The sequence below is a fragment of the Phyllobates terribilis genome, unplaced genomic scaffold, assembly GCF_046119375.1.
Source record: "Phyllobates terribilis strain yellow unplaced genomic scaffold, ASM4611937v1 Scaffold_1__5_contigs__length_1240528914, whole genome shotgun sequence".
Lineage (NCBI taxonomy): Eukaryota > Metazoa > Chordata > Amphibia > Anura > Dendrobatidae > Phyllobates > Phyllobates terribilis.
The window spans coordinates 237745464-237768171 of NW_027362761.1; the positions used below are offsets into that span (position 1 = coordinate 237745464).

General features: G+C 41.3%; 1 protein-coding gene across 1 annotated transcript in view; it reads right to left on the minus strand.

Annotated features, from left to right (window-relative positions):
• Positions 1-4848: 4848 nt before the first annotated feature.
• The window catches only part of LOC141228025 (uncharacterized), an 85523-nt gene continuing 67663 nt past the window's right edge, over positions 4849-22708 (minus strand). The window contains exons 11-17 of the mRNA XM_073667330.1: positions 19605-19617; positions 18424-18723; positions 17389-17709; positions 16602-16928; positions 13357-13686; positions 6285-6424; positions 4849-4961 (exon numbers count right to left, since the gene is read on the minus strand). Of these exons, the coding sequence (XP_073523431.1) occupies positions 4938-4961; positions 6285-6424; positions 13357-13686; positions 16602-16928; positions 17389-17709; positions 18424-18723; positions 19605-19617 (1455 nt within the window). The 3' untranslated portion in view covers positions 4849-4937. The remainder of the gene's footprint in view (positions 4962-6284; positions 6425-13356; positions 13687-16601; positions 16929-17388; positions 17710-18423; positions 18724-19604; positions 19618-22708) is intronic.

Genomic DNA, 22708 nt, shown 5'->3' on the forward strand with positions numbered 1-22708 from the left:
TGCGTTTGCCCTCCAGGGTAAGATCTGTCAATTTTCTGGCCTTACGTAAGATAGTGTCCCGGTCTCTGCAGTTCAGGATTCTGGCTAACATCGTACGAGGGCCCTCTCCAGGCACTGGGGGTCTCATGGGCACTCGATGGGCACGCTCCACAGCAAACACCCTCGACAGGATATTAGACCCAAACTTTCCCAGCAGCCAGGTTTCAACAAAGGTCATGGGGTCAGCACCCTCAGCTCTTTCAGGGATGCCCACAATACGCAAATTGTTCCTGCGTGACCGGTTTTCCAGGTCATCGTTTTTGTTAGCCACTACCGTGATCCTCTGAGTGTGCTGTTGCTGCGTCTTTTGCACTGAGGTTAAATGATCTTCTGTTACACCAACTCTGCCCTCCACCTCAGTCAATCTGGCTGTAACTTTCTGCATAGAAGCCTCAATGCCTCCCAAGTCGGCTTTCAGACCATTCACCTGCTTTGTCAGAGCAGTTAAAGCAGTCTTGCAGTATAAGACAGCCTGGAATACATATCGCAGAGTCGGCTCTGCCTCATCTGAACTTTCAGCTGCCAGCACAGTGTCACCATCCCCCTCCTCCTGCTGTTCATTATGTAGCACAGGCACAGGCATCTCCTCACCATCTTCCTCCTCATCTCCATGCTTCTCACTGCCTTCACTTCCTTCTTCATCTGCCTTCATGCCCCTCGCATACCTGTGCAGCCGTGCTGAAGCCTCCAGCCTCCGTGCATAGGCTGTGTTCCTCCTTCCCGCCTCTTCCTCTGTCTCGGTGCCATCTTGGGCTGAGGCACTGCTGCAGGCCCCGGCATCCTTCTGCCTTTTGCGGCCCATGTTGGACTCTTTGAGTCTGGCAGAAGCTCGCCTCTGACTCCCGGGACCCTCAGACAGCAGTTCCTGATAAGGGATTTGGCTGGTTCGGGCTCTGTGCAGGATAATTGAAGCTAATGGTGGTGGAGAGGCACTGCCACCCGACCTCTCACATCAAGAGCTAGGCCACGCCCCCACCATAAGCCATTTTAATACTACATTTCCCCTGTGTTGGCTACATAGCCGTATGGCAAACAAACTTTCCCCAAAGTTTAGCAGGGTAGGTTCAGTTATAAAATAGGTTGTCTTTATGGGACTACATATATTGATATTTTATGAATTTTATCAAAAAGAAAGTCTCCAATATGGGAGTTATAGGATAGTTAGTGGTGGAATTTGATAAAGATATTTAACCCCTTCACCCCTGGGCCATTTTCCATTCTTTCACCCTTCCCCCTTCTTCCAAGAGCCATAATTTTTTTTATTTTCTGTCAATATAGCCTATATGAGGGCTTGTTTTTTGAGGGACAAGTGGTACTTTTAAATGACACCATTCATTTTACCATATAGTGTACTAGAAAATGGGAAAATTGCAAAAAAAAAGTGAATTTCCACGATTGTTTTTGGTTTTTCTTATTTACCATGTTCACTATATGGTAAAACCGACCTGTAAATATGATTCCCTAGGTCAGTTCGAGTATGTAGATGGCAAACATGTACAGTTTTTTTTTTTATTATTTAAGTGGTGAAAAAAAATCGGAAATTTGTATGAAAAAAATGTTTCGTTTTTATCGGTGTTTTCCGTGATTTCATTTTACAAAATATGAAGCTGTGTGAGGGCGCTCTAAGTTGACAATTTTTACTGATACCATTGTGGGGTAGATATGATGTTTTGATCGTGACTTATGGCATTTTATTTCAATGTTGCGGCTGCCAAAAAATGTTGTATATGTCATGTCGTGAAGGGGTTAAAATAACACACTTATCTGATAACATGAAACATTGTTTTGCACAACACATTTTTTTTACATATTCCTTGTGTAAATCAGACTAAAGACTTGACACATTTAAGCTAAGTATACATTATTATGGAGTCCGTCTGGGTTCTGTTTTGTGTTTTTTTTTTTAAGTAATAGTTCTACAGACTTTCTTGGTTACGTATGGTGGATATACAGTACTATGGTCCTGATCATGAGATGGAAGTTACTAGACAAAGCCCGAATAACTGGATTGCGTGTTGGGATTTTTTACTTAATCCACTGTGGACTTAGACTATAAAGGAGAAAATGTGTTTTGAAAAATACTCATTGTAGATTTTAAATCTATAGCACAGGTTAATTTTTGTTGAGTATTTTCTCCACATCATCTGGATGAGATTTCCAAAAATCTTTGCTGGTACCATAATAGTGGATTTGTGTGCTGAAAATCTGGTGTCAAAATCATCTGCATATGACTACCGTGTGGGTGTAAACTACAGCTTCAAAATATAAAGACTAAGTATTTATTTTTGAAAATATGTTATAGATTTATTGGTAACATAGTAATGTCACATGGTACATAAGAGTTTATAAAAATGTTTCTTCATACCAAAGTTCCCAACCATCACAGATCCAGGGGGGCAGTCCCAATTTGGGGGAGATGTCTCGCTGTCTTGGGAGCTCAAGGCTTTGTCCCAACTTTCACTCTGTGTCGGCAATGTCTCATCTCCTTGCTGTGTAGTGAGCACTGCATGTGATATTGAGTCGAACTCCTTGTTGACTTTCTGTCTCATACCTCACTTTACTTTAAGTGTGGTCTGCTTTGGGATTCGAAAACCCAACTTCATGTATGGCAGTCAGCAGCTATACAATGAGCCACAAGCTGCACTGCCAAGTGCAAGAGAATTTTTATCTTCATTACAGGCACATTGTATTATACATAGTGTCACTTCTCTATATACACTACCATTTCATTTCTATATACCTGTATTCTAGAGGTAATATAAGTGTCGGAAATTTTTTCTTCCTAAAATTACTAAACAAAACCAATAAAAAACAACTACAATGGTGACATTTTAATGCACTTTTTAAATAGCAAATATTACCCAATCAGCAAATAACACAGCAGATCACCAATTAAGAGATCTAATAGGTGTCCCTGTAATCAGAACAATCCGTACAATACAATGAACAGATTATTTACAGTGATTGGTAAATGTAGTAAAAAATCAGCATGAATGATTTTTTTCCTCCAATAAACCCAGAAATACGTAATAACACTGAGGTCAAACGTTTTTTAAATACTCCCCATCGAAACCTGTAGAGAAAAACGTACCAAAAACGCACAGTTTAACACCATCTTTAGATGCATAGTGGGCATGTTTTTTCATGAAATCATATCTGCATATCTGGGAGTCAACAAAATCTACAGCTCAACTCGTAACAAAAAAAGAAAGACTTCATATAGTAAAGTTTACGTAAAAGTTCTAACTATGAATGAATGAATGGCCAAAAAAATAAATCCATAGGTCTCAGCCATCCCACACTACCACCATGCCCTCTCTGACATCTCCTGTCAAGGTAGATAAAAATACTAAATGGGTGTGTGGTTAAGGGTATGGCTATAAAGTTATCCGCAGCACGCATACCGCGCCACATAGTTTGTCCCTCTTTCTCTTCTGTGAAAGTTGGGAAGTATGGTAATACCCTCTATTTTCCTACTAGTAGTAAAACGTTGATGTTTGTGATGAAAATGGTGGTTTACATATACTCAAGTATACTCAGTATATTAGAGAAATATATGTTTATTAAAGAAATCTTTCAACACATCTATTAAATTTGTGACATCATGATTTATGTGAAGAGAATGCATCCTCTTGACTTTTTGACACATGAAGTCATGTCCTGCTTGATATCCAGCGGGTCCTAAGTATGTCGTATACAGGAGAGAAAGTTGGACTCACTTTACCTGTAAAGAAAACAGCAGTTTTACATCAGTACGGGACAAGTATACAGTGCTGTGTTGGTCATAATATATTTTACGGTAGAAGAAAAATCACTTGGGCTTGTCCCTGAAAACACTTGAAGCAAGGTCTCAGGCCGCTCCTTGATCTCAGTTTTTGCTCTGTAACTCTAATTAAAGTATTATAACAGAAGTATAATAATCTTTAAAGGGGTTTTCCCACAAACAAAAGTTGCCCAGGAGATGTGGTATGATCAGACCATGTTCCTGTACGGTCAGACACAGCCATTACACAGTACACAGCAGGGGCACATTTATAAGATTATCTCAGCACAGGAACATTTTATTTAAACACATCAAATTGTGGAAATTATTATTATTCCAAGATCTATTGATTAAAATCAACTTTTGTTCGTGGGAGTTTGTGGATATAAAGTATCCCCAACAGGTCACTTATTCTGCATATTCAACTTAACTACCTAGAAGTGTCTTCATCAGTGTCAATACATGAATAATTTTCATAGATGCACTTCTTCACACATCCGGCATTCTCTGTGCACAATGTATGGACTGGTTGCGGGTCTCCTGATGGGACGTTAACAGCATTTATGAAGCTGTTGAGTTTGGGACAGGAAACCCACAGCTAGTCCATATATTGCAGTAGCTACTTGCTTGTGGTACTTGAGGACTAGAACACTCTAGTACTGGATAGAATACAACAATGAGAAAAAGTTAAGGAAGTTTTCCAGTTGTTTTTTCTTTTTCTTTTGTTTTTTTTTTAAGTCTGCGTTTTTCCAGAAACAGCACCACTCATCCTTATGATTTGAGTCCAGTTTTGCAGCTCATCACTTTTAGGGGAATAGAGCTAATCTGGTATGTAATACAATCACATACAACCTAGTGACATGAGTAGAAAAGAATAAAATCCAGAGTCAAGAGCTTCAATTAAAAGCATAAATTTATTGAAAAAATATAAGTAAAGAGATCAAAGACTTTTGCTTATATTTTTTTCAATTGGGAATGGCCACTTTTTAACTTATGTTTTTTCAATATATTTATTCTTTTAACTTTAAGATCTTGACGCTGGATTTTTTCCATCTCTACATTTCTCCCTGTGGCACTACAAGCTTCTGTGCTTCGGATCTTCTGCTGGGGGAGCTCACTTTTCAGTTTTTAGTATCTACTGACATGAGTGGCTCTGTTTCTATAAAAAAAAGCAGTCATTATTTGTAATCATGGCCAACCTCATTAGGGTACACAAAAGTCAGTCTCTGACCACTACCCATAACCAAGAATGAAATTTCTTACGCTAAGAAGTGATAGACGTGAGTTATACAGTTGTTTTAAAGAATTACTTGTGTGTATATTCTAATAGGTACAATGCTTTAATTTGGGTGTGATCTGTCCGTTGTAAGGTGTTTCGAAGAAAACATTAGGATGGATCAGGGAAGGTCAAGTGTTAAATATTACTATTAATACAAAACGCCTTAGCATAATAAGTTTCATCATTACTTATGATAGCAGGGTTCGAAATCTAGTCGGGTGGACTTTAGTGGACTATGAGAAGAGACCCTGTTATTGGTTGTGTATGCAATTTACTGATAAGGAAGAATAATGCGCTATTTAAATTCATGATATATTTGATAATACGGTTTGCCCCTTATTCTGATTGTTTCATAGAATCCTAGAATGTTAGAGTTGGAGGGGACCTCCTGGGTCATCTGGTCCAACCCCCTGCTCAATGTAGGATTCACTAAACCATCTCAGACAGACGTCTGTCCCGCTTCTATTTGAAGACTTCCATTGAAGGAGAACTCACCACCTCTCGTGGCAGCCTGTTCCACTCATTGATCACCCTAACTGGGGAGATAACAAATAATAAGATATTCACACATTGCAGATTTTTGTGATTGAAAATCTGTTCTATACTGGTGAATGTGGTTGTTTCTGCAGCATGTACATGGATTTCTGGAAGCTTCATTCACATGACTGGCACAATCTCTGTAATGTCTGGTACAAATCTGACCAGTGTGAACACAGAAGAGGTCTCCACCTGTACCTGAGCCATCAGAAGATAAAAATTGTCCTACTATTCTATTATTTGCAAATGTTTATAATTAATTGTAATTTATTATTATATGTGTAAACAAAAAAACTTCTGAAAAGATAAAATAGGAAAAAGAAACTGAAGTGTAATATTTTTTTTTTCACGCATAACTTTTGTGTCATAAAAGTTAGTATCATAAATTCACATAAGGCGAATTAAATAAAATAAAATGAATGTCATTAGTTCACATGAGTTGTGAATTCCTACTGATCTTGAGAATCAAAGACTTTTGACTAATTTGATTTTTAAGTTTTAATTTTTTGAGAAAACCTTTTTAATTAGACATATTACACGGTGTCATTCTGAGACTAAAGCAGGGATTTTCAATATTTTCTCTTCTACCAGTTATATGTGATAACCCGGTGATATTCTTACAGGGAAGGATGGATAGCACAGCATTGATAGACAGTGGTTTGTTACCTTGAATAAAGTTACGGTGACGCTATAGACCAGACTCAAGACAAACAAGGACATGAATGTTGTTGAGATCTCCCATGGATTCTCTATGTCCTCTTCTTCTTCATCTGCAGTGATGTTGACTCCTATATGTTCACAGACATCTAAATAAAAAACATGTATATTAACTAATGGCCAAATATTCCCAGGACATACTCATTAAACTAAACTCACAGTGATCTGTAACCTACTATATCTGTGATCTGACTCCTTACTATATACATTTAATATTTATGTTTTTATTTTGTATTTATGTATCGTATTTTGTTAATTCCTTCCGTAAAGCACTTGAAAGTCAATATGTTCTAGTGATCCACAAAGCATAAAATATGGTGATTTGTCTAAATTTCACTTCCCCAAAAAAACAGATTAAGAAAGAACCGCACCTACGTCCACAAACATGTGATGTGCACCTGCAGATCGGTATTATTCATTGTATCTGAGCTGTATGCAAAGATCTGACTCAGAAACGGAGCATCTCCAATTCGTAATACCTAAAAAATGACTAAATATAGTATGATAATATGATATTATTGTAGTGAGATATATGACAAGTCCTTGGCTTTCCTTATCCTCATGTGCTTGAAAATAAAGGGTGCTTAGTAAGAAAGATAACTGGGGAACTAGCTACTTTGTAACACTTATTATAATATAATATTATATTTGTTTTATTAGTATGATTGAGAGGTCATTGGGTTTGTAAAAGCCTGGTGAAAAAAAAAACTAAATGGGGAAAAAACTGCTGTGAAATAAATAAGAAGATACCGTATGTCAATTATAGTTAATGAAGTGAATTTTATCTTGGAACAGAAGTCAAGCACATATTATGACTCCAGAGTGACAGTGGTCACTTTACTGGTAGAGAATAATATACTTAAAGGGATTTTCTCATGTTGTATCGTCAGGAGCTCATCGCTCTTCCTGGTTGCTGGGGTGGTACATACCTGAAGACTGACAATTCAGACCAGCAGCATGGTCGAGCCGCTGGTCCAAACTGTGTGTTCTCCCATGCTGCCAATAGAGGTAGCTTTGCCTCTGCAGCACGGGAAAAGCACTTTGGCACTAAAGATCCAGCGATCTTCCCATCCTAGAGGGAAACTGTCACCAGGTTTGTCCCATATGAGGTAAGATCAGTCCCTTTCAGCCCTGATATACAGCATTATAATCCGGCCTGCAAGACAAAAAAAGACCTTTTATAATACCTATGGGGCAGTTGGGTCCAACGGGCGTCGCTGTCTTGGTCCGGTACCTCCTCTCTTCTTATGATGCCGTCCTCCTTCTGTGCTTCATGTGGATGACACGTCTTACATCATCCACACAGTGTCCAGCATCACGCTCCTGCGCAGGGTACTTCTCTCTGCCCTGTCGAGGGCAGAGCAAAGTACCGCAGTGCGCATGTGCAGGAAAAGGCCAAAGAGCCTGGTAAGGGCAGAGAAGTATGCCTGCTTAGGAGCGCGATGCTGGACACTGTGGATGATGTAGGACACGTCATCCACACAAAGTACAGAAGGAGGACGACATTGCAAGAAGAGAGGAGGCACCGGACCAAGACAGCGACGCTCATCGGACCCGACCACCCTGTAGCTGAATATTCTGAAAGATCTTTTTCTTGTCTTGCCGGCCCGATTGGGGCCTATATACAGTATATTAGAATGCTGTAAATCAGGGCTAAAAGGTGATGGCCTTACCTCATATGGGACAAACCTGGTGACAGGTTCCCTTTAACACAGAGGCATAAGCAGGCACCAAAGAATAGAGCCTACTAGCAGCACGCGCTCCTTACCCAGGCAACCGACCTCTCTGTGGTCTATGAGACGGCAGAGTGGTGGGTAACCTAGGCAGTGAGTTGTACACTATAAAATTAAGAATTCTTTCATTCTTGAGAAAGAAGAGGATTTTTAAGAAGAGGTTAACAATAGGTTTTACAGTCACTCAAGAACTTTAGAAAATCCATTTAAGCAGATTAGTCCAATAAGGACAAAGCTCTCTAGTAAACTTGTTCTTGTTTTCTTAGATAATCTAAAGCAGAGGTCCCCAACCGCCGGTCCGCGGACCAGGACCGGGCCGTTGGGGTTTTTCAGCCGGTCCGCGGGGAGAGGGGGCCCCTCCAGCCTCCAGCAGGGCCGCCATCAGGGCATGACTGCCCTGACTCCAGTATGGGGCCCGGCCGGTAGGAGCCCCCTCGGAGCCCCCCTCTTGTGCGTCTCTCTCCTCATGGGGCCCCCGGCCGCATGCTAAGCGCCGGGTCCGGGACATCTTAGCGCTGCGCTGCTGCGGCAGCACCTTCATGATTCCCCTGACTTCCGGTCATGTGACGGCGCCGTCACATGGCCGGAAGTCAGGAGAACCTGGTGTCAGCGATTTGGACGAGCGCCAGGATTCTGCAGGGATCGCCTGGGGGTAAGTATAACAAGTTTTATTTTTTTTTAAATACAATTAACTAGGAGTGGGGGGAATGGGAGATGCACATGGGGGGAGGGGAGAGATGAGAGATGCACATGGGGGAGGGGAGAGATGAGAGATCCACATGGGGGGGAGGGGAGAGATGAGAGATCCACATGGGGGGGAGGGGAGAGATGAGAGATGCACATGGGGGAGGGGAGAGATGAGAGATCCACATGGGGGGAGGGGAGAGATGAGAGATGCACATGGGGGGAGGGGAGAGATGAGAGATGCACATGGGGGGAGGGGAGAGATGAGAGATGCACATGGGAGGGAGGGGAGAGATGAGAGATGCACGGGGGGGGGTGAGAGATGCACGGGGGGGTGAGAGATGCACGGGGGGGATGAGAGATGCACGGGGGGTGGATGAGAGATGCACGGGGGGTGGATGAGAGATGCACGGGGGGGTGAGAGATGCACGGGGGGGATGAGAGATGCACGGGGGGTGGATGAGAGATGCACGGAGGGGGATGAGAGATGCACGGGGGGTGGATGAGAGATGCACGGGGGGGTGAGAGATGCACGGGGGGGATGAGAGATGCACGGGGGGTGGATGAGAGATGCACGGGGGGGATGAGAGATGCACGGGGGGGTGAGAGATGCACGGGGGGGTGAGAGATGCACGGGGGGGATGAGAGATGCACGGGGGGTGGATGAGAGATGCACGGGGGGGTGAGAGATGCACGGGGGGGATGAGAGATGCACGGGGAGTGGATGAGAGATGCACGGGGGGTGAGAGATGCACGGGGGGTGGATGAGAGATGCACGGGGGGGTGAGAGATGCACGGGGGGGATGAGAGATGCACGGAGGGGATGAGAGATGCACGGGGGGTGGATGAGAGATGCATGGGGGGGTGAGAGATGCACGGGGGGGATGAGAGATGCACGGAGGGGATGAGAGATGCACGGGGGGTGGATGAGAGATTCACGGAGGGGGATGAGAGATGCACGGAGGGGGATGAGAGATGCACGGGGGTGAGCTGCACATGGGGGGGTGAGAGATGCACATGGGGGGGTTATGTTTACATAACTTTGTTGCCTTATGAAGGGCGGGGGGGGCCCCCAAAAATTTCTTGCACAGGGGCCCACTACAGTCTGTGTCCGCCCCTGGGATGAAGTAAATGCAGCTGAACAGCAGCTGTCAGGACAGCTGCCCTGTCCTGCTGCAGGGCGTGATGGGGCCTCAGTGATGCGGCTCCTGGCACAGCACATTATGTGGGGCTCCTGGCGGGGACCTGGTCTACACTATATGATAAGTATGCACTAAACTCCAAATCCCTCCATTACCCCGCCCCCATATGACCAAAGCCCCGCCCACCCCACCCCCTCCTTGCTGGGCCATGGAAAAATGATCTTGCTTCAAGCCGGTCCCTGGTGCAAGAAAGGTTGGGGACCACTGATCTAAAGGACTCCACCAGATGAGGATATTTGGAACTCCTGTCTTGCAGATCTCAAATATGATGTTAATGTGGGATATGCAGATGTATTTTATGTAGGTCTCATATTTTTACATGGTGTTTTAGTGTAAGAAGCCATGAATTCAGGATTTCCAGATACCAATGAACTGCAATCCAGTGTATAATATTGTTTCTTATTCTGGACTGTCTTAAGGGTCAAAGTATGACAATAATGCTCTTGTGAGATTGCTGGTGCTTAATATGTATTAGCTCCCCAGCATTTTGTATAACCTCATGTCCCTAAGCTCATGATTCCTTTCACTAAATTATGCTCCTCAGACAGGAGGTGGAGACAGGTTTCTTTCAAACAATATCTTGAAAATTATTTCTAACTAGTGCCCATCGTTTCTGTTTGTGTGGGTTATCGTTTTATTTTCTAATTAACATTTGTTCAGCTTTTCCTAAAAATGACAATGAAAAACATTTAAATAAAACTTAATGATAATATTTCTTCGGCTTTTTTTTATAATCCCCAATTACTGAGTGTAAAACTGCAAAGAACATTGATAAAAATTGTGTAATCTTTGGGAAATATTGGCACCTTATTTATTTATTTATTGTATATTTATATATATATATATATATATATATATATATATACTTTATATGCTATAAATATATATTATAATATACATATGTGCGTGTGCTGCCCAATTACAGTAAGGGCACATGCACAAGGTATTATATGAAGGCACCATAGCTTTTTAGTCCTAAATGCTGCAGCCTTCATGCACTTCTCCCTTTGACTCCATCTGTATGAATATAATCTTTGTTAGGGCTCGCTAACACCACTGTATAAATCACATGAGTGCTATCTGATTTCTCAGACCAATGTTATTCAATGGGGCAGTGCTGATGACTGATTTTTATCACTGACAACATCTGTCTTTAAAAAAATTGCTGTGATTTTAACTTTCACATCAGATCGGTGTGAAAAAAAAATCCGATGTCATACGGAGCCTCAGTATAGCATTTGATTTTTACAGAAACCTAGCCTTGGAATTAATGCTTATGAAATCAGAAGGATATAGGACTGATCTGGAGTCTTGGGCAGCGGCTGGTACACATTTAATGCAGCTGTACATTCAATATCAACATACAGCCATAATAGGTGATTGGTGAGGTGTCAAAATCCCTACCGATCTGATAATGATGATTTTTCCAAAGGGTAGGTAATCAATATTAGAGACCCGGACAACCAGTTTGAAGAATGACTTCAATACTATCTCATTAATATTTCCATTAACATACATCAGAATAGACTGCATGAAACTTCTAGTTCACTCTTTTTCCCTGTAATCTGTAAACTGCAACTATGGGATAAAAAGCTGAGTTTTTCAGAAATTTGCTTGCTTCTCCAGATTCCTGGATTTATTCTAATAGTATATCTACAAACTAAGAGGGCTGAGTTTGACCACCACTGGTGTAGACCTATGGTAGTTATAATATTCCCCATTATATGCTTTGGTTATTTTTATATGGAGTAAAGAGGAACCAGGGTGGAATTTGAAGTGAAAGCCTGGCAACCTAAATTTGCTACATGTCTGTTGGCCATGTTAGGGCTCATTGACAAATTTGGGTCATATGTATGGGAATCCTCACTTGAACAGAGTTTGGACCGTGTTGTTTTTTTTTGAGGGGAGTCTTGTTTTTCTTGGAATGTGTAGCAATGCTAAAATTGTCTATAATAGACCTTTTGTCAGATTCAATATGGAGCTCTTTGGGGTATTTAGAGTTCATTACATGTGGCCTGGTTTTGATAAAACTAGATAATCACATAAGTTCTTAGGGCAATACTGAATTATACCTATTATTTGTACATAGGAATGTCATGCTCATGTTGTCTGTGCAGTTTTATTTGTCAGTTATATTTGGGTTATACTGGTATACTTTCAATCACCGTATGTTTTTTCATGATTTTATCTTTAGATATTTGTACCATGTGTGTATGAGGGCCTCCTGACTCTCCCTGAGTTGAGAGAAGGATCCAACAGCCGATCCTTTTGTTTCGTGGAGATAAGCTGCTGCTGGAAGTGTTTGGCAGTGACTCTTTCTAAGAGACCACAGGAGTACTCGGCCTTTAGAATAGTCTACAAGATTATCACAGTGGCTAATGTAAGATGATAAATTGTTGCATCTTTAGACACATCTGCTGGTCTTGACACCACCTATTAGTTAGCCAAAATCATGGTGCCCAGTGTGGCATTTAAGCTAGACTTCTTTTTGACGAGGCAATCCCCCTATCCAGTAAGCCACCTGATGAGTAAGGCACTGAAGGTGTTTAAAACACTTAACAAATGGTGCAAATAGTGACAAAATTCTTAGTTTACTAAATCTCTCAAATTGTGTGAGTTTTTGGCTTAGATAATGTACATTTCAAATATTTATATAATTTGCTAGAATTTTATGTTTGGATCATGCTGAAATGTGGATCTAAAAATACGGTACATAATTTATTTTCCATGGAGCAATGCGTGGCCTATAAGTTTCCCCATGCCAACTTGGCAGTCCCCTTAAGGCGAAACATTACTCCTTAGACTTTTTTTTACTGTGGCGCCTGCAATTCCTATGCTGTAAAAATAAATGAAAAGAACTGATAGAGAGCACATGATTCGGGTGCCACAATAACTGAAAATATAGTGACTTTGACAATTAATTTTCATCAATCTAGATTCATCTTGCCTACAATTATCCCTGAAAGTTCCTGAGGCAAAATTACCAAATGCCATATTCCAAAATGTAAGACCCTTGTTCTAGTCACCGAGTCCCCATCTCTGAAATTTGTCTTTATAGAATTTATTGCAACATCAATTATTTTACAAAACATTTCCACATTTCTACCATTGCACAAATAGACAGGGTATATCACAGGAGAAGATACAATTGACAAAGTCAAGACAATAGAATCGGGGAAGATGCCATTCATTCATTTATATAGAAAGATAGCGTTCTTTTTACAGTTGTAATCACCTTTTAACCACATGTTGAGCAATTTGTGTAACATACACTATAAAGGGAAGAAAGTATTGAAGAACATTTGGTAGAAGGAAAGTGGAGAATGCTATAAGTGACATTTTAATAACAACTGAGGGTAACATCAGACATTACGACAGACACATTGACCACTGATGGTTTACCAGAGTTTTTGTCAAAGGATGTCCTGTAAAAATTATTGGGCATGGTTTCATGGCCTACCACACAGCCATAGCTAAATCCTGAATCCCAAGAACTAGCTGGAATGGTAAGCTTGCTTGTCATGAAATAAGTTTTCCCGCCGGTTTCAAGCATGGATTCACTGTTGACATAGAGATCTTTGGAGACTTCCAAATCATTTTCAGTCCAACCCATGAAGATATTTTGAGGATTGAATTTGGAGCTCAAGCATAACAAAGTGTATGTCTCCTTCTGAGCCAGCTCTTCAGCAGATGGTGGAAACATGGAAACCACAGGTTGGGACGTCTTTGTTACTGTGTATAAAATATATATAAAATTTAGCTATATCAATACTTAATGTGGTAGTACAACAGTCTGAGAGATTTACAAAGAAATAACTCACTAAAATTCACCTTTTGGGAATCATAATTGTGAGTTCCCTGTTGAGATCAAGACCAGTCAGATTTGGTTCCATTGACAAGGACTAAAAGAATAATCTAAAGAATATTTTTTAACTATCAAAAAGTCTGTACAGAAATTGACTAGATTAGTAAATCTATTTGAGATAACAGAAAGAAGCATGTCTTTTGCTCAGAAGCATCCCTACTGCTCCATTAACTTAATAACTCAATAATCTATAAACCACAAATGTTTCGCCAATTGCATGAGTTTTGCAGTGTAGCGCCATTGTTAATCCATATACATATATACATATACTAGATGGAGGTCCCATGCTATCGCATCGAGAGGGCGGTAATGTCACGATGGGGGCAGGCTTTGCAGCGTTGAGAATCTCTCCCCCCCATGTGCTCACCCATCTATCCACTCTCTCTTTCCCCCATGTGCTGACCTCTCATCTGTGCTCTCTTCTTTGACCTGTCTACCCCATATGCTATCCCTGTTGTTTGCTGTCTCTTTCCTTTCTGTGCTGTGTTCTCCCCTCATGTGCTGTCCCATTTGTGCTGTCTCCCCCCTGTGCGCTTTCTCTCTCCCCCATCTGCTGTCTTCTCCTTCTTTGACCTGTGTACCCCATGTGCTCTCCCCCTTGTTTGCTCTCTCTCTCCACCCATGAGCTGTCTTCTTTCCTCATGTGTCTCCCCCCAGTGTATCCTTTCCTATGTGCACTCCTATGTGCACTCACCCCTCCCCCTGTATTAAGCGCAGAATTCGCGCAGGTGCAGTAAAGGCAGATTGTGGCGGTCATATTAATACTGCGCATGCGCTCCTCCTGTACAAAGATGGCAGCAATCAGTGAATCATTCGGCTGATCCCGGCAGCGGCGGGTACGGCATGTTCGCGACGGTGTTCCGCTGGTGATACCGCGCAAGAGGCTGGTACCACCAGTGGTTTCCATTTTGAGACACCCATCACTTGGGTGTCCCAATATGGCAGTTGACGAACTTCCACCGCTTGGAATTCTGGGATCCCGACACATCTGGACGGAACAGGATGTGAAGACATTACAAAGTAAGAATATATTAAGATATATATGTATATATACATGGGCGTACCCACCGTGGGGTAGGGGGGGGCAGCTGCCCCCCGCTAGAAGCAGGGATGCACGCCGCACACCAGGGCCGGCGTCAGCACCCGGAGCACCCTGAGCAGGCGGGGGGGCCCCTCACAGTCAGCGCCCGCTCCCCCCTGCTTGCTCAGGGCCCCGGCACCCGGCAGAATATTTACCTCTCCCCTTGCCTCCGCAGCAGCTCCTGCATCCTCCGCAGCTGCTGCACTGTGACGTCTCATGTCAGAAGACGCGGTGACGTCTGTACACCGCGCTCTCTGCTGAGCAGTCACAGCGCAGAGCGGGATGAGGCCCGCGACGCTGGAGTCCGGAGCAGTGGCAGCAAGTGAGACGTGAGATGAGTATTTGATTTTTTTTTTATGGTATGGAGGCCTGTGGCAGTATAAGGGAGGGGGGGGTGAGGTGGGGGTGTGTGACATCCTGCATGGGGCATTATAAGGGGGGGGTGACATCCTGCATGGGGTATTATAAGGGGGGGTGACATCCTGCATGGGGCATTATAAGGGGGGCGGGTGTGTGACATCCTTCATGGGGCATTATAAGGGAGGGGGGTGTGTGACATCCTGCATGGGGCATTATAAGGGAGGGCGGGTGTGTGACATCCTGCATGGGGCATTAAATGGAATGGGGGGTGTGTGTCATCCTTCATGGGACATTATAAGGGGGGTGACATCCTACATGGGGCATTATATGGGGGGGAACAGCCTGCATGGGGCATTATGTGGGGGGAACAGCCTGCGTGGGGCATTATATGGGGGGGGAACAGCCTGCATGAGGCATTATGTGTGGGGAACAGCCTGCATGGAGCGTTATATGGGGGCCAGTATTCTGTATGGAGCGTTATATGGGGGCCAGTATTCTGTATGGAGCGTTATATGCGGGCCAGTATTCTGTATGGAGCATTATATCGGGGCCCGGATCCTGTATGGAGCGTTACATGGGAGCCAGTATTCTCTATGGAGCGTTATATGGGGGCCAGTATCCTGCATGGAGCATTATATGGGGGCCAGTATCCTGCATGGAGCGTTATATGGGGGCCAGTATTCTGTATGGGGCGTTATATGGGGGCCAGTATCCTGTATGGAGCGTTATATGGGGACCAGTATCCTGTATGGGGTATTTTATGGGGGCCAGTATACTGTGTGGAACGATTCAAAGTTTGCCCAATTTTTCACACTGACTGACCTTCATTTCTAAAAGTAATGATGGCCACTCGTTTTCCTTTACTTAGCTGCTTTTTTCTTGCCATAATACAAATTCTAACAGTCTATTCAGTAGGACTATCAGCTGTGTATCCACCTGACTTCTGCACAACACAACTGATGGTCCCAACCCCATTTATAAGGCAAGAAATCCCACTTATTAAACCTGTCAGGGAACACCTGTGAAGTGAAAACCATTTCCGGTGACTACCTCTTGAAGCTCATCAGAAGACATATTTTCAGTTGTTTCACACTTTTTTGTTAAGTATATAATTCCACATGTGTTAATTCATAGTTTTGATGCCTTCAGTGTGAATGTGCAATTTTCATAGTCATGAAAATACAGAAAAATCTTTAAATGAGAAGGTGTGTCCAAACTTTTGGTCTGTACTGTACTGTATTTCTCTTCGGTATCTGTGACCATGGCTTGCCCCCCCCTAGTTTTGATCCTGGGTACGCCCATGTATATATATATATATTATATAATATAGGAGTTCCTCACCTTTTTCCTTCTTGAGTCTACTAATGATGGGTTTCTGGAGTCCATTGTGACGGAATACGCAGGTAAATTCTGTCTCTTGCAGCCAGACATCTGGGGAAACAGTGAGGACACTGGACACACTGTAAGTTCCATTGTTATGTAGTTGTGAGTCCTCAGTCTGAATATTGAGGTTTGAACCTCCAGGAAAGCTCCATTCAAATGAATAGTTTTCATTTGTATCTTTCAGGTTGGAGGCCACACATGTAATACGAGCAGTCTTATGGACATAGAGATCTTCAATAGAGGGTTTCACAACAAACACATCAATTGCCAAACAGTTAAAGCTGTCTATGAGATAAAAACAACAATTATTATTACAATGGTGAATTAAAATTAACATATATATATATACACTATATATTTTTTCTATACTTCTTTTAATATGCTTGTTATAGACAGCCTTAGTACTGACTACACTTTTCCACGCGGCTGGAGTATTGTGTGATCTTCACATGTTCCTACAAAACTTTTATCCAAATTGTCACCTTCCTGTCATACCTTTGCCCATTTAGGCCTACAGGCACATCAGTCTACATGTCAGAAGATTTCAGTGAGGGCATCTTTTGTCTGTGTATATATTTAAGTAATTGTAAAGCACAGAAATCCGTAGAGGGGTCTTTTATTATAATGGTTGGAACTTGCTGCAGTTTTAGAAAATGTAGGCTAAAACCAGAAAGTTTTCCAAATGAATACATCTCAAGTGCAAATATTTTGAATAGGCAACATTTTAATTATCATTGTTCTTTACCTGAGCATTTCTTAATTGTGTCCTCTGCTGTTGTCTTTGTATTGGTGTCGGTCACCTGACATTTCACAGGGACGCCATTGTTCCACTCAGACTGACTAATGGTCACTGTACTATGCAAAGCAAAATAGTGGTTCTTGGATTTTCCCAGTTCAAGTTTGTCTTCTGCAAATCTCCTTTCCTGATCATTGATATACCATTTCAATGTGGCATCCTGGGAGGTTAGGTTATACACCTGGCAAGTGAGCTCTATTTCACCGTTGCTTTCAGGACAAGTTCCTTGCAAAAGGTGGACACTAGGTGCTTCTGGTAGAGGGTCACAAACTGAGGGGTAGAAGAAATACAGTTATTTCCTGTTTCAGGATCGCCATCGAATTAGTTAGACCTGGTACACACTGCACTTGTCACAACTGTAGGGCGCACACTTTCAGGTGGCATATTCCCCACAGTGACCACAGTCTGGATGGGTGTTTAGGCATCTGTCCACCATAGAAGCTATTGCACTAAAGCTTATACTACAAGGTATACATCTTTTTTGCGGTTGCTGTATAGTAAAGTACATTTTGCAGTGCTTTCCCATACAGCTAAATAAACAATACACACGCATATCTGTCAGATGGAGGACAAAGAATGCAACTATGACAATGCTAAAGTATAGGTTGAAAAAGCTCCCAATATATACTTTTGGCTAAGAGTGTGAGCCCATAGGCTTCATGCAACAAACCTGTTTGACAGTGCATAGAGGCTTTATGGCTCCCCTGATGAAGCGTTCCAAATCTCTGCTAGGTCACATATGTACTGAGCGTTTCTTCACTGCAAGCAACGATGCTATAAAAGAATACCTCCATAGATATGGCGTCCAATGAAGTTTGCCACAATTTATTGTTTGGTGGCCTCCGTATGAAATCAAGTCACTGAGGTACAGTAAAGACCCCAAGTACTACATTCGTGCTTGGGTCCTTAAGCAAATATCATTCTCAATTACTTTTATGCAATACAGTTGTCTCAACCAATTTATAAGCAAGACCTTTGACTCACCTTTGGGAATAATTTTCACAATGTTGGTGGAGTAAAAACTAACGTTGCATTGGTAAGTCTTACTGTCCCAGTCATTTTTATTGATGGTGACTTGACTGAGAAGGTTGTATGCCGGAAGGTCTCCACTAAGAGGGAACTTGATGTCCTTTACTTCAGATAGTTTCTCCCCTTCAGTAGTGTCCCATGTGACAGACACAGGTGGAGGCCAATAACGGTTTACCAGACAAGCAATAGAAGTGGAAGTGCTACCAGTATACCCAACTGCAATCACTGGGTAGACAGCAGGGATAATTATCTGAACTGCAAGAGAAAACAATATGATAAACTAAGAATAGAAGCTTTTTTCTTTATTTTATTTTACTATTGCTAATATTGCCCCAACATATCCTATGATGCTATACACAGGTTGCCATCCCATCAGTCCATGTCACCAATGTGGCTCACAATCTAATTTCAAGCATGCACACGTATACTGTATGGTACACAAGGGGGGCACGCACTCTGCAGATGGTACCCTTGGTCAAACTTGAACCCCTCAGTGCTGCAACAGAACTAACCAGTGAACCTAGCTTCTCATACAGTGTTCACAAATGTAATTTATAGCATATCTTTAGGACCCTACGTAAACGGGGCTACGGTCGCTGCCGAAAAAAAAGCAGAGATGTAGACGGTAGATTGATTTTGAGGGTAGTTACTTTAATGTGTCATCAGACAATTATCTATTAATTAAATGACATTGAAATCTGGCCACTAAGCCCTATTATAGGCTCCTACTTCATTTGCTGTAATGATCACTTTTCAGCTGTTATCTCATGGGAGGATTGCTATATAGATAACCACTCTAATATACTGTTGATAACACGGATCTATCATATGATAGATCACAGCTTACCTCTTCCACCTCTCTGCAGAAGAACCTCTGCACAGATCACAGAGCATGCCTAAAAAACTCTCTAATAGAAATAAATATTTCCTATTTAATGTTGACTATGGTCCAGGTGTCTCCTGTAAAACATATCTCTAAACGCTGTTAATAATAGTTCAGCTATAATGACCACCTGCATGACCAGAAAATCAAATAGAAAGTCTAAAAAGAATGTGTAAAAAAAATGTTCTACTAGTTGGTTTTAGTCATTAAACATATTAAAGGTGATATATTCCCTTTAAAGGAGTTGTCTCACAGCAGACACCTATCTACAAAATATAAAAAATGATATATGATAAATGTCTGATCTCATTGAGTAGGATTTTGAATGGATTGACAGAGGAGCAAGCAAGGTACACCTAAATTCAAAGCCATAGGACTAATAGTCTTGTTTTTCATCTGCCCCTCAGTGGTAGGGTACATGTTCCACAACTGCCTGCACAGTATCTCCTACATATGAAACAGAGCATGCCCATTAAAAGCTACCATAAAAGTCAAATTGTCTTCATTTTATTTGTAAATGCTTCCATAATCAAATAAAAAATAACTTTCGTTTGTTTTTGATGGAAAAATAACACTTTTAGCACGGTTTTTCATGTCAAAATGATTCACAATTTGACGGAACCCAGCAACCCATTTATAAGTAAAATGGAACTGCTGTATGCTTCCGACTCGTTTCAGCACAGTACTGTCATTCCTGTGATACTAAAAATGGTGAAAAGCAGTTGCAAATTAAAAAATATTTAAGATTAATGTTTTTCAATGTTCAATTCTATGCATACCTCATAGATGGACCTAGCGTGTTGTTTTTAAGTCAAACATTTTATATTGATTAATTTCTTAGTATATCTTTATATCAGTCACAGCTGTAATTTAAAGGGCAATTCCTATCTCCAAGATCCTATCCCAATATGTAATAGGTGTAATAATAATAATAGCAAATACCTCCAATTAGAAATGTAGTATAGTTTTTCTGATTCACTATGTCTCTTTCCTCATGTGCGGGCATTTCAGGACCTTAGGTATCCATGGTTACGACCACTGATATAGTGACAGTTAGCTAGTTGCTAGAGGTCGTAACCATGGATACCTAAGGTCTTGCAATGCCTGCACATGAGGAAAGAGACATAGCGAATCAGAAAAACTATACTACATTTCTAATTGGAGGTATTTGCTAATATTATTATTATTACAACTACTACATATTGGGATAGAATCTAGGAGATGGAAATACCCCTTTAATGATACAGAATGTATCATCCCTTGTGTATCCATATATTTTAAATGTGTTGGCCTTTTTTTAACGAAGCTGTCAGGCGATTCTTGCTACCAAAGCACAGGTAGCACAAATCAGAGTCTGTCTGCATAATTATATCTAGATGTATTATTCTCTGTAACACTCCATTGTTTCAAAGATAATATACTTTGAAGATCCAGGCAGGGACCATAGCCAGAGACGAGACCAGTTTGGTCCTAACCAGCACTGCCTGCGGTTTTGGCAGCACCAATCCCTATAAAAAAAAATTTACAATTTCCAAAAAACATCCATTTAATCTAGTGTATAACATACTGTAATCACCACAGCGGCGCTGATGTCCTCAATTCAAAAATCCTACAATGTGTTGTGTCCTTCCAGAACATGGCTGTTGATGGAGGGGTATGTGACCAGACCTGTCCATTAGTGGCTTTCAGTAACACTGTGAGCAATGGGAACCAGCTCAAGCATGGCGATGTGTACATTGGTATTCAATGGAGGCCTCTGATGAAAGGGTCCGGTCATCAGTGGCCATGTTCTGGACCTCATCGCAGCACCGTAAAGGATGGCACTTTTGAAATGAAGAATCGGTGCTGTCGTGGCAATTACATAATTTGAGTGACTGGATTAAATGGATGATTCCTTGTCAACTGCAAAATTATTAGAAAGTGATTTCCTTTAGAGATAGCATGCTATCTACAGCTGCCTCCGTATTATCATAAAGGTAAAGATATGACAGTACTTATACCATAATCTCCTAAACTCCCTCTAGTGACAGCTGAGGGGAGCCAGAGTCTTTTCTGGGTGGGATCACTTTATGAAAAAAAAAATAATATTTTTTTTCGAACAAAAAAAAAATTGATTTATATTTAAGAATTGTTTACAAGAAACTTAATCAGTTGCAAAAATCTGTAGTTGAAAATTGTCACAAGTATCAGATGAATATTTGCATCCCTATGATGATCGTGCACATGTCACAATTTTTTAATGTAAGTTGTAAAATATGTATTGTTAGATTAGCAGCATTCACTGATACTATACTTAATAACCATAATGAGTAAGAGGTGATCTGCAGTACCTGGCAGCAGCCACTATGTGGTGTGATGGAGCAGTGATGTTCTGCTCTGTTCACTTATGTCTGGTTGCTGCTGGAGGTAATTACTACTGATTGGTTTGGGGGTGCTGGTGTTGGATCCTTACCTATGTTTAGGATAGGCCATCAATATCATAGTAGTGGACAACCCTTTTAAGAACAGCTATAGTTTTAGCATGTCTTGTTAATGTTTTTGTGCATATAATGAATACACGTAAGTTGCACATTGCAGATTTGTGGCAGATTCTACTATAGAAAAATTGTCCCGTTAGAACATAACCAAAAGGTTGAATTTTGTTATTGCTTATCATAATTAATTTTATTACCAATGGAGCCAGTTTAAAATTCATTTAAATGACCACCATGGAATTCTGCTACTGTTGCAAAGGAAATGGCTTCCACCATGTGAGCTTTTTCAGCTCATAACATTGCATTTATTGGTAGAAAAGTTATGGCGGCTAAGATATATATGCTTTTGGGAAGAAGTAAACAAATGTTCGGTACCAAAAAAGTTGTTTTGATTTTGTTTTTTTTTGCTTAGATTTTTTAACCCTAAACACTTTTATTTTTTTATATATTTTTTTTAAATCCTTGTAGGGGACTTGGTCATGCAATCCTGTGTTTGTCACATAACACAGTGTACCATGTCTGCTAGTGTAAAATTGACAGGCAGCTTATTAATAAGCATCTGTACATGGCAGACCTGGAGGCCATTTTTAGGGCTCTGAATGGTGCAACAACACATCAGTGACCAAACCATCATGAAGGGGCGGGGAGGCCACAGAAGGATATCATGAAATCTATAAAACCTCTTTGATTAGCTAGACCAATTTAGGTAAGGACAAAAGCATATCGCTATAGATATTATGATAATACTTCAATCAAAACAATACATATATATGCCAGAAGACTAGAGTGGAGACCACTCAGTAAATTCTAGAACCAAAAAGAGAAGAAACTGAGAACCGGTCAAAAGATACAATGCAAGTAGATTTTATATAATTAAAAATAC